This window comes from Ptychodera flava, chromosome 13, assembly GCF_041260155.1.
Source record: "Ptychodera flava strain L36383 chromosome 13, AS_Pfla_20210202, whole genome shotgun sequence".
Classification (NCBI taxonomy): Eukaryota; Metazoa; Hemichordata; class Enteropneusta; family Ptychoderidae; genus Ptychodera; species Ptychodera flava.
Genome location: NC_091940.1, coordinates 13416129 through 13431824, shown reverse-complemented (window position 1 = coordinate 13431824; position 15696 = coordinate 13416129). Strand labels below are relative to the sequence as shown.

Here is a 15696-nt window from a genome sequence, read left to right as displayed (position 1 = left end):
ATTTCATAGAAATATTTAAAAAAATTATCAACAGTTGCAGCTTCTACCCGTTAGGAAGCCTACTTGATTTTTTTTACGAAAATTCAACGGCATTCATACGGGTTTTTTCGAAATAAAAGTCATGAAATGCAACATAGTTCCAAATTTTGTTTAATTATTACTAACATTAGAAACATTGAATGACAAAAAAATGTTACTCAGTTTTCATTGAATTACCAGCCAAACCTTGAATCGGAAAATGTAAAAAATAAACGGGAACAAAATAATTCCAGATCCCTCCTTATTCGCAGAGTAGAACCTCCAAGTCTCTCCTCAGTCAAAAGGATTTGTATGTATCCATTTACTTAGAGTAAGTGCATTTGAAGAGCTCATACGTCACGTCTCTAGTGACCTTTGTTTTAAGCGATATTATCCTGCAAATCTTGCACGACAGCGTAAACTAAGTCTTTCATACTATTTTAATACCTAGGTACATTTAGGATAATTCTGAATTATTCTGGGCCAGGGTTAATTAGAAATATAGCCTGATTTGTTCGGAGTGATCAGTAAGTCGCTTAAATGAATTATTAAATTAATTTGTATATGATCCAACCCTTATAAATAGTACGCATCCCTAATACATACTCTCTGGACACTTGTGGACAATTATTGATGGCGCTTTCATAATTCTCACTCTATCCTGGAGCCAATACCATCACTTAGTTTACAAAGTGTATGTACGCACAGTTGTGAATAGCAAAATATACATAGGTATTGAAGATAAGTTTCAGGGAGGCAAATACAGCATGAAATATACAACCTCGACATATACATTTGAAGTGGTCTCAGAAATACACAGGTGAGTAACTCTAAAATTTGAAACTACTCCTTGGCGCGTACATGTAGTTAAACAGAGCCTAGAATCATACAATATCCGCATTTCAAAGACAATTTCCACTCAACTTGAAGAAACAGTACTGTATTCAGTTGAATAACACAGGTAAGTCTTACTTCAGATGGTGGCGTCTTCAGGGCCAATAAATGAAAGTGCAGGGAGGGACGGTCTGTTTGTCTAAGTTTTCCTCCGATGGAGCTAACAGCAACTGAACTGATAACCCCGGGAATGACTGACTTTGAACACGTCAGCAAGTCTTAATTAAACTTTAATATCATTATTCATATTTCTGGAAGGTATTTATTCATCAATAAGTTTACTATGTAAAGATTTGACTTTCAGGAAACACTGTGAGGGGATAGCAGTTGTAATGAATGAATGAATGAAGGTAAGAAATGAACTAAATAAAACTGAAATCCTTAACAATTGAGTGCGTGTGCACTTGTACACAATCAAAGTGCAGGAGATATCCAAGCAGAGACTTGCGCTTACAATTTTTTTTTCTAAAACTGATTGACACGTTTTGGTTTCTTATGTCTTTAAGAAAAAAACTTTCAGAATTTATCAATCAATCATGGTGAGCAGGGACAATGTCTTCTTATTGGTATAAAATATCTAAATGCTTGAATTCTAGAATAAAAATCGACGACATGTTAAGTACACAGCTATTATACTCTCGGAAGAAATATGGATTTTACAAACAAGCATTACATTTTTGCCGAATAATATATCACCCAGCCTGTAATAATATGAAGATAAAAGACTTAAAAGTCTTATCCCTTTGAATGTCGCAATTTTTCAAACAATCGCACCTGGCCTTTTTTTCAAACAATTTATTTAAAGTTTGTTAATGGCTACGTCAAACTAGTTGTATTCATAAGCCACTTAATATGCTTTCGTACTTTCGCATACATACTATTCTCAGATATAATAATTTCTGACTCAAAGTCGTCATTTTACTGACGTTAATTAAATTTACATGTAGCAACGACGCCTTCTGACAGTCACCGTCCAAAAACATGTTTAGGTAATAATGTTAAATATCAACTAAATTTTATTTCACTGGCATCATATTAAATTTAACAAAACTAAATTGCATGATCCTCCTTATAATACCCCTAAGTTGATATTCACCAAACTGTTGATCCACTTTTCGCAAAGATCTCGTCTTGCCGAGCCTGGTATTCAACAAGAGGTTACCTTTCTTAAAAAAAACTAATATTATTTTATCCCTTTCAGTTTATCAAATCATAAAATGTAAGAATGGGGAAAGAATATCGTATAAACAAAACTACAAAATAACACGATCACCGTGCTTCACTTTCTGGGATCAGTCTCATTTTCAGTCTTGAACAGCGCCACCAGTAATCAGTCACATACCATAATATGTGATGGCCTTTACACACAGTTCAGCCTATGCTATTTGTACTATGTGCGCAGTAATTTTTCTTCCGATGAGTATTATTTGATACGTGGGGATTTCTGGTGTGCCGTTCTGAACTTGCCATTTTAAGCGTGAGTATACTTCGTTCCCTGAACGAGCATGAACATACACCGCAACCTTTTCATCCCGCTACAATATCCGATATTGGCACCGGGGTACGTTTGGGTCAGGTCACCACATTTTGACATTGGATGAAATCTATCAAAAAGGAAATGGATTTACCACAAGACTTAAATGTACAAATACACTAACGCAGCATACGTTTCACTGTTTTCCGTGATTCAGTGAATTACGGCTTTGTCCAACAAAATTTCCTTTTTATGCACTTGTATACTGATTCCGACTTAATTTCTCACTCGAGCGAATTTTACAGAGTAGCGCTCTACGATTCGTCGCAATCCGTGAGAGGCCCCAAGCATGGCGGACAACACAACGTAAAGCCTGAAACAACATAGGTCAACGTAGGGCGTTTGCGCAAGACCTGGTTCAATTGTTATCGATTATTAGCCTTCTGATCATTTACATGCCCTTGTACAGGCAGAGTTTTATAAAAAGGGACTTTGCACAAAAATCTTGCAGACCAATCAATCACTGATACCATCTTGAACAACATCCAGTGTTCATAGGTAAAGAACTTTTAGAAAGACAAAAAGAATGTACTACGATTGCTTTCACGGTTTGCCTGAGAAAATATTGTACGCTTTGCAAATAGAAGGTTATCGTTTTTGTACCTTTTTAGACGGGCAAGCTCGAACGTATGTACTAAATTACTTTATCCAGACCTAAGACGGAATAATTAAAATTGCTTTCTAGGCATAGAGGTCAAAGTTAATTGATCGCAATACAATGCCACACGAGAAGGATGTGATTATTGTCGGAGCAGGTTTGAGCGGTAAGTGTAACAAATATTGAGTGAGTCTGAACTTTGACATACTTCAGTTCCATGTGATTAAAATCAGATGTAGAGATCGCGACGTGTCCAACTTTTCTTGTTCTTTGCTGTTCTCGTTGGATGATAGAGTCACCTCAATAGTAGTCAAAAAGAATAACCAGAAAAGGCGTCTGATACATCGCCATCTTTACATCTGATTTATGCCCCACAGAATTCAAATTAATTCCGATTTTCAGAATCTTGAGCTCAAATTGTACCGTAAATCAGTTCGATTAAGTTTTAAATCACTTGAAAGTCAAAGGCGAAACCATTGAACCATGTTGCTTGCAATGACTTTTCTGAAAAACGTGTCATTATGATTGTCGATCATGCTGCCACACATATTATCACCCTGTATCAATCTTATAAGCTCATGCATGTTCTTAAAGGTAGTTCACCTCTCTAAAACGAAAGACTTTAACTTTTGCTCACATTGTTCTTAACCCTTTCACCCCCAGTTCCCTGTATACAGGTCCAACTTTACCATAGAAAACAATGGATTTGGGACAAACCATGGTGGTGAAAGAGTTAAGCAAACCTTCCACCATTCTCTTTCAAAATCAAGAATAAAAATTGGGGCGACCTAGCAAATTTGGTACTAGAGAAAGAATTTTCCGATTTTTAAATTCAAACTTTGATGGCTGCCATCCCTGTGTTATCTCTATGAGGAAAATATATTTTCCGAATTCACAAAACAACACCGTTGATTAACTTTATGTACTTCATACGTTTCAGAATGAGACCTACAAGTTATAGGCAAAATGATTATTGTAAAAGTTTTAGAGTCCGCATATCTGTCTTCTATGCATTCTATCTTAATGCAAGAAAATTTTCGTCGGCAACATTCTTACACAGCCCTTGCGCTCAAAGCAAATACATTGTGTAATTCAGATATCCTTAAAATAGTACTACAGTCCCATTTTGACCTCTGTGTTCAAATAGATACATTAATGTGTAATCAACGTTTTTCAACTCTAAAAAAATACCACAGAGAGTCTCCCAGTGCTTTTTGAGCACTTCACAGAAAACCATATAATCAAACTGACGAAGGTGTACATTATAACCTATTGCCTTGTTATGCATGGCATGTCAATATCGGTCATCTAGAATTAGTAATTTATGTTTGAATGTGGATATTTGCCCTGATTCTTGCTGATTCAGTGGTAAATTTGCTAAAATTGACAAATGCTTCAGCTGAAGAAAATGAGCGGTGCGCTTTTGGTGTAATTGAGACTCTGGGATTATGGTTCCCTGGAAACTGAGATCACAGATTTCATTAATTCTGAAATGTTGATGTCTGAAATTAGCTTTGAAGAGTCAGATTTTCTGTTATTCATTAATATTGCCAAAAATATAAATAAATATTACACATTTTTCCTACACAGGCTTATCCGCAGCGAAGTTATTAAAAGAACAAGGTATTGACGTCGTGATACTTGAAGCAAAGGATAGGGTTGGTGGGCGGACGTACACATTAAAGGTAGTGTAAAGTTTGATAAATGCGCCATTACACTCTGTGAACAACATTGCTAATAAGCACAATTTGATGAAAAATGACACAGACTCGAGATGTGATTACAATTATCCAAACAATTACAAGTATTCCAACTCTCTTGTTGACCTACGCTTTTGGGGGGATCATAAGTGCTAATTCATTCATTCATTCATTAGACAAACTATGCAGTTTTATTTCATGGCAGTGATTGAGAAGGTGCAACCGCCCCTGAACAAGCGCGACCTCATAAGTTAGGGTGACATGTGTACGGTAACGTTAAGGCTGATCTAATGGTATGATTTGTGGAAGGCAATACTCTGTGGACAGCTTCGACACTTGAAACTGGCAGATTTCCATTCGCATTGTTTGAGCACTACCAGTATCGCAACAGACTTGGGAAAAATGGAAAGTTGAAGACATGATTAAACAAAACCATGTCTACTTCATCAAAGTTAAAATGTCACGAATCAATTGTTTTGTGGTTTTGGTAAAAGTAAACATCTTTTATAATGTACCTAACCATTGTGTTGTAGGGCTCAAATTACGGATATGCTGATGCAGGCGCTGAGTATTTTGGTGCACCTTGTAGGAGACTTCTGCGAATGATGAAGGAATTTGGCATTGAACACTTTCCAATGTATCAAGAAGGCGTTCGTATTTTAGAAGTGGCAGTAAGTTTCAATGCCAAAATTAGCTTATATGCAAAATCAGAGGGATAGCTAGATATATTGTGAGTGTGTATGTGTGTGTGTGGGGAGAGAGAGAGAGAGAGAGAGAGAGAGAGAGAGAGAGAGAGATATTAAGCATGGTAACTAAGTACCCGTTTCGGTATTTATTTTAGGTGTTAGATAACATTGCGTAGTTGTATTCTTCTAAACTTACAGCAACTTGACGTTGTTTGTCATGGTCTTCTTGAAGATGAATATACAGATGGACGGATGGGTGGGTGGTTGGGTACACACCAAGACAAGACACATACACTTTTGCATGTACAAGCATAATTATGTACTGCACGTATATTCATGCAAGCATGATCACAAAAACAGACAAGACATACATACATACATACATACATACATACATACATACATACATACATACATACATACATACATACATACATACATACATGCATGTTATGCGGATGATGATAACCTGGATTTTGTAGTGAGAGACTAGAGAATTTAGAACAAATCGTTTGTGAACATGTTGCAGTCGCATCTATTCGATTTCTCAAATATTCCATCGTCATAATCGGTTGAGACCCGTACTCATTTGAGTTTTGTCACTTCTATCAGGGTTCCACTTACCGAGGAGAGAATGGAAAACTAAACATGTACAATCCGATAACAATCCTTGATATGAATCATTTCGGAATTGCTGTTGATGAAGTGACAGAAAAGGTAAGGATCTTGTCACGGCACCTAATTCTATGACCAAGATTGCCTTAGTCAGGAAATGAGCAGGTCCGTACCCATGTATCAGAAATATACCTTGACAATTTCTCGCGTCATTTGTGTCGTCAAAACAGTGTAGTTTTAAATTCCTCTACCTGTAAGGTAAGTAAAAATGGGCATTAATCAAGATCGTCAGACTCAATGAATTGCAATGTGCCACTGCGTCATTGCCTAAAGAGTACACACCAGCCCAGAAGAGAATTCTCTAGCCAGTTCTCTAGACATTACAAACATGTAGACTGTGTTGTCAAATTAAATCGCTGTCATTTTGACAGGGAAGAATTAGGCACAGTTATTCAAAGACACAACAATAACACTAGGGACATGAAAAACTGCAACTAATGGAGAGTTAATAGTCTCTTGTTGTCAAACTTGTCAACGGAAGAGGACAATGCGACGTGATTTTGCAGGAGGACCGGAGAATAAATTTTACATGAGTCCCCAAACTTTTGCCCACTAGAGTAAATAGATCAAATTACTGCTTTAATCTTTTGTGTCACAGATTTCATTGCATTCTCCATGGGACTCAGAAGACGCCGAGTATCTCGATAGCATTACCATGGACGAATGGTTGAATAAGACGATGTGGACAGCGGCTACTAGAGAGTTTGGACGATTCATGGTCTTCTCAATTCTATTCCATGAAGCTGATGTAGTGTCGGCACTGTTTTTCTTCTGGTACATCAAAACTGGGAAAGGTATAACGTACAGAACTGTAGTAGGTCAACACTTTACAATAATAAAAAAAAAGACTTGCAGTGTACGTGTTTTCCCCTTGTTTGTTAGAGTCTTGGAATTATGAAAGCATTCTTGTACACAGGTGTGTGTCTTTTGAGCTACTATGCCCTTACATTTATTTATATATTGTAAAGTATTATCAGTATGTTTATTTTATACCTGGTTTTGACAGTTAGGTTATCAAACATATAGACATTAAGGAAGCCCAACATTACAATGAATTCATTGTTTTTAATATCATTGACATATAAAGAGGTATAGCACCTACCGGGATATTTGCCCTTCACAAGTATACATATCACATTTTCATCTTAATTAGCAGAGGTTTTGCTTTCATTCCGTTCTGTTTACCATCCACGGGGAGCATGGAGACAAAACATATTAACCATGATCTTTCTTTTATCCTGTGATCTGTTTCAAAGGATTTAGGACCATAATGGTTACAGCTCAGGTAAACTGATTTTTTCCAGATTGAAGTACTGTTATGAATGACTTTATTTTATCTTGCACATTACTTGAAGATCGTTTTTGGACGTCTGTCAATTAAGTTGACTCAAACCTAAAAATTATGTGGGGAAACTCTCACTGTTTGTTTCTTCAAAACAGTTAAACGTCACTACATTTTGCTCAACGCTGTTAGTTTGAAAGATATACGTCATGAGTGAAGACTCCGGTACGCATGTCTCTTTCATTAACAAGTATATCGTCATCTGTATGGAGACTTGTTTCGTAAACTATACAAAATTTAGAAATTTGATAAATCGTTTATACGTATTGAGTAAATTTGAAAGCCCACGTTGTCTGTTGCATGTGGTCTTTGTAGAATAGACGTGCCATTGGTGGAACCCAGCAAGTAAGCGAGCGAATCGCAGAATCATTGAACGGCGGTATGTATTCTTCCCTTTCCTCTTTCGTAAGTGTATCAAACAAACACAGAAATAAAATAATCTGTCGATAAATTTTACGCAAAGATTAAGCTATTTTCAAGGCGCCCAGTACGTTTTGCACTAAAACTGCTTCAGGAATGACAGTCACACAGAGCAAATACAACTAGTGAGAGACCCTTTTTTAATTTATACTTTCTGTCTCCCTCCAGCCGTTATGTTGAATAGCCCAGTCGTTTCTGTCGAAGACTCGTCACGAGACATCACTGTTACAACGAAAGATGGAGCGGAATACAAGGTACAAATTCAATGATGATTTAATTTTAATCTATGGACACTTCGTAATTACATGTGGCTGACAAGACATGTATCATTGCGTATGATTTCATTTCGTATGCTGCACACACTTGAATCAACATACTTCATGGCTGCGTTTATTTAGTATCGTCATATGAGGTCATGCAAAGTATACTTTTAATTTGCGCATTTCGTGTCCTATAGACTTGCATTAAAAACGAGACAATTTTTCTGAAATAAATGTCCACCAGATTCAAATATTGCCATCTCCAGACTGTCTAAATTCCGGGGCAAGCAGAAAATAGCTCGGTGAACAACAGTGACTATCCCATGTTTTTTCATTTGCCAATGCCACCGTGATACCTCTAATAAAACCTGATCGTTGTTTCACAGGCGAATCACGTGATCATGGCGTTACCGCCTGCACTTCAGTCAAAGATTGCGTTCAACCCACAGTTACCTGTCGGCAAACAAGAGGTAGGTTACACATCTTGCAATGAAGTCTTTTCGGAGTCTCCTCAAACGCAGATAGAATTATTGTCGTTACACTTTTATTCATCCTGGATTTTAATTTTAATTTTTGATCAACGAAACACGGTAACCAAGAAGAGCTGTATGGAGAGCCATGCAGGATAAATAGGTTGGGAGTATTTGGATGCACTCTTGGTAGGTTTTTTGACCTCAATTTTGGCAATCCAATCTTTCAGATGATTAGACTTATCGAGAAGAATGTCAAGCGAGTACGGGGGCTGTACAAAATGATCGTTTTTTACAAAAGAGCATTCTGGCGAGAGAAAGGTAAGAATTTCGCTGTTAGGTACATGTAGCTCTACTTACTGAGTATTCTCGTACACATATCAACAACAATAATCGTGATCGTCGTCATCATCCTTCTCAGTTTATGAACTTGTATTTCAGGAGCCGCCAAATTAGGCTTACATGGACAGTTATTTATTTTTTTATTTTTTTATTTATTTTGATTTATTTATTTATCTTATTCTGTTAACTTATTAACTGTCTTGAATGGTTATTATATTTGTTTGTTGTGTTATTTCGTTATTGTATCATTTCGTTCTATATCATTTATTTATTTATTTACTTATTTATTTAAATTTATTTGATTTAGTTTTTTAATACTCCATCAGGACGGTAAAATGGTTTTAAAATTATTTTATTGTGCATTTTTGAAAATCTGTAATTTTTAGGTTACAGTGGTGACGTATTTTGTGCTAATTCTTTCATGAGAGCCATTATCGATAACACCAAAGCTGACGGATCTTACCCAGCCTTGCAAGTGTAAGACTTTTAACTTTTTTACAATTTACATATGCTATGTAATCATGCTGGAGCCTCTTAACATTTGTCAAAAGACAAACGGATGAGACAATACGCATCGAATTATTTGCACAAATGTAAAGTGTGATGTTTAAGAACTGGGCAAGTTCATTAAATTGCAACGGAAGTAAACGACATTTCGTCCATCCAATCTCTTATCTCATCTTTAAAGTCCTTTAGTCTAGTCCAAGCAAGAATTTAACTTCACTCACATACACTCATTGATCTCTATAGAATCGATGCAGCAAACTTTCAAGCATTATGAATCCGCGGTATATTCGTTGCAACCAGTCAGTATTCCAATTTATTCATTCATATAGAAAATACAAATTACGCTAATTATAATACGACTTCCATATATTCAATAAAGCTTGACAAGCAAATTCTGAAAGGCCGTAAAGCGACAAGGATATTGATTGTTAGGCTAATTTCTATTTTCTCTCTGAATGCATCAATTAGAACACTGACTGCCCGGCATGTACGACAAGTGAAGAAGGTATGACAGAGTTCGCAAAAAATTGTCATGACGTATGCGACACCTATGATTGCAAATCTTTAAAGTTGTTTGGCTAATGTTTAATGCTGTAATTAGAATGGTTAAAAGTGTTGCTTCAACAGCGTAAATATAAAATGTGATTGCCGAGAACGACAACTGACCTATATCTTCTGCCACTTAATCTCCAATACAATATATGGGCATGGTCATGTAGAGAATGATATCTTTGAGCTTCAAATGTTCCAGCACAATTTATAGCACTTTTCTGCAAAATGTTTATTTTGGTGGTTCGCTTGTAGGGTATGTGATGGTAGAAGCCGAGAGACTATGACCAAGGACGAGAGGTAATGTATCCCTTCAACAATGGCAAATTATCGAGCCTCACACTTTCACACTGCCATTATTTATGTTGTGAAGTAAACGATTTTGCCTATTGACTTATCGCCTCCTTGTAGACATGAATCCTTTCTCAGAGTCTCCATTCCGCCTGTCAGAATTGTAATTCTCTCACAGTGTGTTTGGATCGTTTTTTTTCTACAACAGCTTAGCTGAATGAGCGATCGCCAGACAGGTTAAAATCAAATATCAAACAATACAATTGGCGACGCTGAATAGAGAGCCCTGACGAACAACCCTTATGATGAATTACACAGTAATCAGAAACACTCTGGTAAAAATATTGACACTTAAGCATTACAAAAATGTTGGTTATCTCGATTCACAAAGTGAAGAAGTTGTAGCCTCGGTTTCAAAACCTCTCAATGATATTTGTCTTTCATTACCTAACAGGGTCAAGAAAATCTGTGAACACGCTGCCAAACACTTCGATTGCGAAGAGGCTTTGCATGTAAGTCTTATAAAATACATGTAGCTTTCACAATAGATCTTTCAACTTATCAATGTGTGATTGCACGAGAGAGAGAGAGAGAGAGAGAGAGAGAGAGAGAGAGAGAGAGAGAGAGAGAGAGAGAGAGAGAGAGAGAGAGAGATAAAACATGTACCATTTCAGTATTTTATTTTAGGTGTTAGATAACATTGTGTTGGTGTATTGTTCTAAACTTGCAGCCACTTGACGTTGTTTGTTATGACTTCTTTGAAGATGAATATACAGCATGCTGTATAAATGTCCTGCCACCAGGCGCACTGACGAAATATGGAAGGTAACTCACAAAGCACTTTCACGACCATTTTTAACATAGTCTATAGGACGCATATCTTGTCTTGGTAAAAGATGCTACAAAAGGCAAGAGGTCATATAAATGGTATACTAATATCAAATTTTCAGTTATTCATCCGTATAATACAGCCTTCACTGATCAAGTGGATAAAGCGCAATGTCTATTGTCCGACCACGAGACATTATTTTGAGAACCGTCACACCGGTGTGAAAGCTTCCTTTGGATGTGGAAAGAAAAGCTGACCAAGTTATAGTTTTTAAAGATGTAAATTGTTGTCCATTAGAACTGGTCAACGGGTTTGAAATGCCTCAGTATGGCCTACAAACAACCTATCCGCTACACAGCACTCTTCAATGTTTACGTTGATCCTGGCACCTGTAAACTAACTGGCCATAAAGTTCTCACGCCATTTGATCATGGGCACTTTGATTTGTCAGATAAGCCTTTCTAGTCTCAAAGTGCCAATAAAGATATCATGAAATCAATCTTATAGAATAAGTCTCCAAGGATTTTTTTACTTCGTCCACAGGTACTTGCGATCGCCCCATGGCAACGTTTATTTCGCGGGCACAGAAACGGCGACTGAATTCAGTACCTGGATGAACGGGGCCATTGAAGCCGGTGAACGAGCTGCCAGAGAGGTAGGCTGCTGTTTCTCCAGATCCTGTAGAGATATTCATCTGAAATGAAAAAGAAAACATACAACATAATAAAGTTTCCGCGCCCTATTAGAACGATTCTCAAAACCCGTGCAGTTTCTTGCTTATTGGCAGAGTTTTGCTTCGTGTGGAAAGAGTCGGCGTCATAAGTATCACTGTACCAATAACTGATAGAATGTTTCAGTCTCGTATTTCTCGTTCTAAGCAGCTCGTCTTTTTTCCTTGCGCTGTCTGATAGAAAGATATACATGCACCCTGCTTTTACTGCTTAAACGTCTTTTCACAATTCTCTCCAAATTTCCATGTACGTATGGTTTTGATTTATATATGATCACCATTTCCACCTGTCTGTCTCCTCTGTGTGTTTGTCCCTCTCTGTCCCCTTCTGTGACTTTTTGGGTGTTTTCGTTTTCTCCCTCATTGTTTTGAAGTTAAGACATTTCATATGTCCTCGAGACAAGAATCAGCACTTAAGTTTCATGGTATTACACTTTTGTTTGTTGGTTGTTGTTTTTTGTTAAAAACCAGGTCCTTCACGCCATCGGAAAAATTGGCAAGGATGAGATTTGGCAAGAGGAACCAGAATGCCCGGTACGTCACCAGATTTTCCTTGACACAGACTACAAAATGAACGAATACAAGGCTTGCAAGGCTTCTAATACGATATGAAAAAGCAAAACTGCGGGCCAGAGAAACATATCAGTTTCTCGTCTGCATGTCAGACGAACGGCAACACTTTTTGGCTCAATGCTCCCCGTAATTTGTTTGAGGTTTCTATATACTTCAATGACTTAACCTTTTAGTCTTAACTTCGCAGCCCATCAAAAATTAAAGTGGAGCATTAACAACTTCATGAACTACTGATAGTCATTCACATTATATTTTGCGACTGGCTTGAATATTTCCATGCGACATACAGCTAGACATATAGCAGAATACATTTTCTGGCAAATTGACTGTCCGTCGTCTCGGAAGCTTTAAGCTCATTGGTTTCCAGAACATCAAAGACATCGACAATTCCTGTCTAAACAGCTACTTACTAACCTTCGTTTTAGACTCCTTAAGTTGCTTACCAATGACATATAACCTTCGGAGCCGCTGCACGTTAGCCCTACATTTACCACATCATAGAGACCATTTGGTGTTTCCCTGTGGGGGAGAGATATGCTCACTTAATCAGAGAAAATGTGTAATATACAATAAATGTAATTTTCCATAGAGTTTTATTATGATACTCTTATTATTGAAACAAATACTCTAAGACTTCGTCCGTATGCTTCTCCCGACCGTAAAATGAACATTCTTAGCAAGCATAATGAGAAATGTTCGATATCCAATGAAACGGACTAAAATTTATTTGTTAATAATTATGTTGGACATAGCATTCATATTTAGAAAGCAGTCTTTACGCTCACTACTCACACTCGTTTTTTGTACTTACTATTCCACAGGACCTGCCTGATATACCGGTGACAGTTCCGCTGCTGGACAGGATGCTGCCCAGCGTCACTGGTTTATTAAGGTTTCTCGGAGGAGTGGCTTTGATCGGTGGTGTCGTAGCAGCCGCCATCGTCCAACAACGTATGCAATAAAATCGTATTCTCTTGAAGCATCAAACTTGCCCTGGAGTCTATGGGCTTTTCAGTGTGTATTAATCAAATCAGACCGCCTGTGGATTAGATTTCGGATTGTACTTCTTTTTACTATAAAATAGCATGAGTAGATATAAAGTGCATGAGCTGCGGAGACGGTATAGAGTGATAATGCTGTATCACAAACATTGATGTGGATTGAACAACTTGAAACGCACTAAGTTTATGACAATTCCGACATAAATACTTGTTATGTGAATAGTTGGAAAGTCTCGTGTTTGAAAGTGTGTAAATGAAAACAAAACAATGCAACTGCATAGATTTAGTTTGAAAATAAAATGCGATCTATATACAAATGACAGAGGTTGAGATCTCTCATATTCATCAAAAATCAACTTAACTGCACCCAACACAGCAAATTTTGCTCAAAAATCACATTTTTGCAAATATTTATTCAATTTTAATTAATTTGTTAACTCAAGATTAAAATATTGGTTGGGTTCACCTTGTACCTTGTCAAGCACTCTAAAGTTGCGTGATAAAGAAGTGTTAATTTATGCAAATGTATACAAATCACCCGATTTTCTTGCTTCTTTTTCCTCCCATTCGAAATTTCCAAAGAATTGAATTCCTCTCTGGCTGGGTCAAATCTCCTGAAATTTTCACATTATGTTCTTTAATGCTATATAAAAAAACGACTATTTTGTTTGCCAATAAAATTATTACATTTCGAATAAGAGGCATTTTAATTTTGCTTATCGTGATTTTAATCAATTTTTTTGAGTGTCAGTGTTTAAACCCTTGCTATTTTAGAATGAGGATAAATAATGCCAAATAAAATAGTCGTTTTTCATACATATACTCTTCTTTCAAGTGAAATATTACATTTCAGAAAATACCCTCAAGTTTTTTGACTTCAATTAATTTTTATCATTAACACAAGAGGTTTTTTACCCCAAATATACACCCGCTTCATCCTTTGACTAAACTACTGCCACCATACTAAACTTTAGAGTCTCTGATTTTCGAAAATATATAGTGTGAGGGGGTTTCCTTGTCATCTTTGATGAGAAATATTGCTTTGGAAAAAACTCTGTTTGTCAACATGCAGCTCCACCTTAAAATAAAAGAGTGTTTGATATGCTTTGCCAAACAAATATTTCTGTGTAAATGTGAGTGAAGCTGTGCGTTGTATCACAGGGGACTGTCTAAATGTCCGTCCCCAGGGGTGGGTAGGTGTTTCGTTGTATCGCTAATAAAGATATATTCTACCAACCTTTGGTGTTTCGGTCTTAACTTAGCACTGCCCTTGACAATCTTGCGTATACGTTTTATCAACATGCTGCGTCTATTATCTGATGAGTTTGAGTGCCTAATTAGCCAAAGTAATCAAGGGTAAATTACTAATCTGTAGACGCTCTCACCAGATTATCACCGGATTAAATATGACAAAGTCAATAACGAACGCACCAGCAAGGTATGAGTTATACCTTGCTGGTGCGTTCGTTATTGACTTTGTCAATTTAATCCGGTGATAATCTGGTGAGAGCGTCTACAGATTAGTAATTTACCCTTGATTATTTTGGCTAATTAGGCACTCAAACTCATCAGATAATGGACGCAGCATGTTGATAAAACGTATACGCAAGATTGTCAAGAACAGTGCTAAGTTAAGACCGAAACACCAAAGGTTGGTAGAATATATCTTTATTAGCGATACAACGAAACACCTACCCACCCCTGGGGACGGACATTTAGACAGTCCCCTGTGGTTGTATTAACATCCACTGTTGGCCTATCCAGAATTGTACATCTTCTCGCCACGATTTGAAAAAAGTCGCCCCCGCCTATTTATTTCCCCTATCAAATCTACTAGCAGGAAGCCATCCCTGCTGAAAACACCCTTGCTCCAACGCCCTCTATAAAATGCTGCCTATCACTAACTTCGCTTGATCATGCAGTTTTGTCATCGTACATTGGCACCTGGATTTTTTTTCAAACATTTTAGTTGAATTTTGTTAATGGTTGTGTCATAAATTGTTTGCGTAGAAATGTCATCAGGTGTCTTCAAAATAAGGAAAAATTCTTGCTAAACTGATTATAATCCACTTAATATACTTTCGTACTTTCGCGAACATACTTTTATCGGAAATAATATTTTTGACTCAAAGTCGTCCCTTTATTGACATTACCTATCCTTACACTTGCACGTAGCAACATAGCAACGACGTCGATTGACGGTCATTGTCCAAAATTTGTTTTGGTAACGGTGTTAAATATCACCTAAATTTTATTCAACTGGCTTTGCTTAAATTT

The 15696-nt window shown here is 37.0% G+C and overlaps 1 protein-coding gene across 1 annotated transcript; it reads left to right on the top strand.

Annotated features, from left to right (window-relative positions):
* The first annotated feature begins 2292 nt into the window (after window positions 1–2292).
* On the top strand, window positions 2293–14138 carry LOC139147495 (amine oxidase [flavin-containing] B-like). The gene is made up of 18 exons (XM_070718608.1): window positions 2293–2389; window positions 3132–3210; window positions 4635–4729; window positions 5278–5415; window positions 6043–6147; window positions 6704–6899; window positions 7362–7390; window positions 7763–7826; window positions 8036–8121; window positions 8514–8597; window positions 8828–8918; window positions 9326–9416; window positions 10251–10295; window positions 10741–10798; window positions 11017–11111; window positions 11659–11770; window positions 12317–12379; window positions 13240–14138. The coding sequence occupies exons 2-18, from the start codon at window positions 3165–3167 to the stop codon at window positions 13378–13380; spliced, it is 1539 nt and encodes a 512-aa protein (XP_070574709.1). The 5' UTR covers window positions 2293–2389; window positions 3132–3164; the 3' UTR covers window positions 13381–14138.
* Window positions 14139–15696: the final 1558 nt, after the last annotated feature.

What these genes read in the sequence shown, in the direction of transcription:
- LOC139147495 (XM_070718608.1), top strand. Translation starts at nt 3,165, where the DNA reads ATGCCACACGAGAAGGATGTGATTATTGTCGGAGCAGGTTTGAGCG. An exon ending in TACCTGTCGGCAAACAAGAG is followed by an intron (nt 8,598 to 8,827) that starts GTAGGTTACACA and finishes CCAATCTTTCAG; the next exon opens with ATGATTAGACTTATCGAGAA. An exon ending in AAGAGGAACCAGAATGCCCG is followed by an intron (nt 12,380 to 13,239) that starts GTACGTCACCAG and finishes ACTATTCCACAG; the next exon opens with GACCTGCCTGATATACCGGT.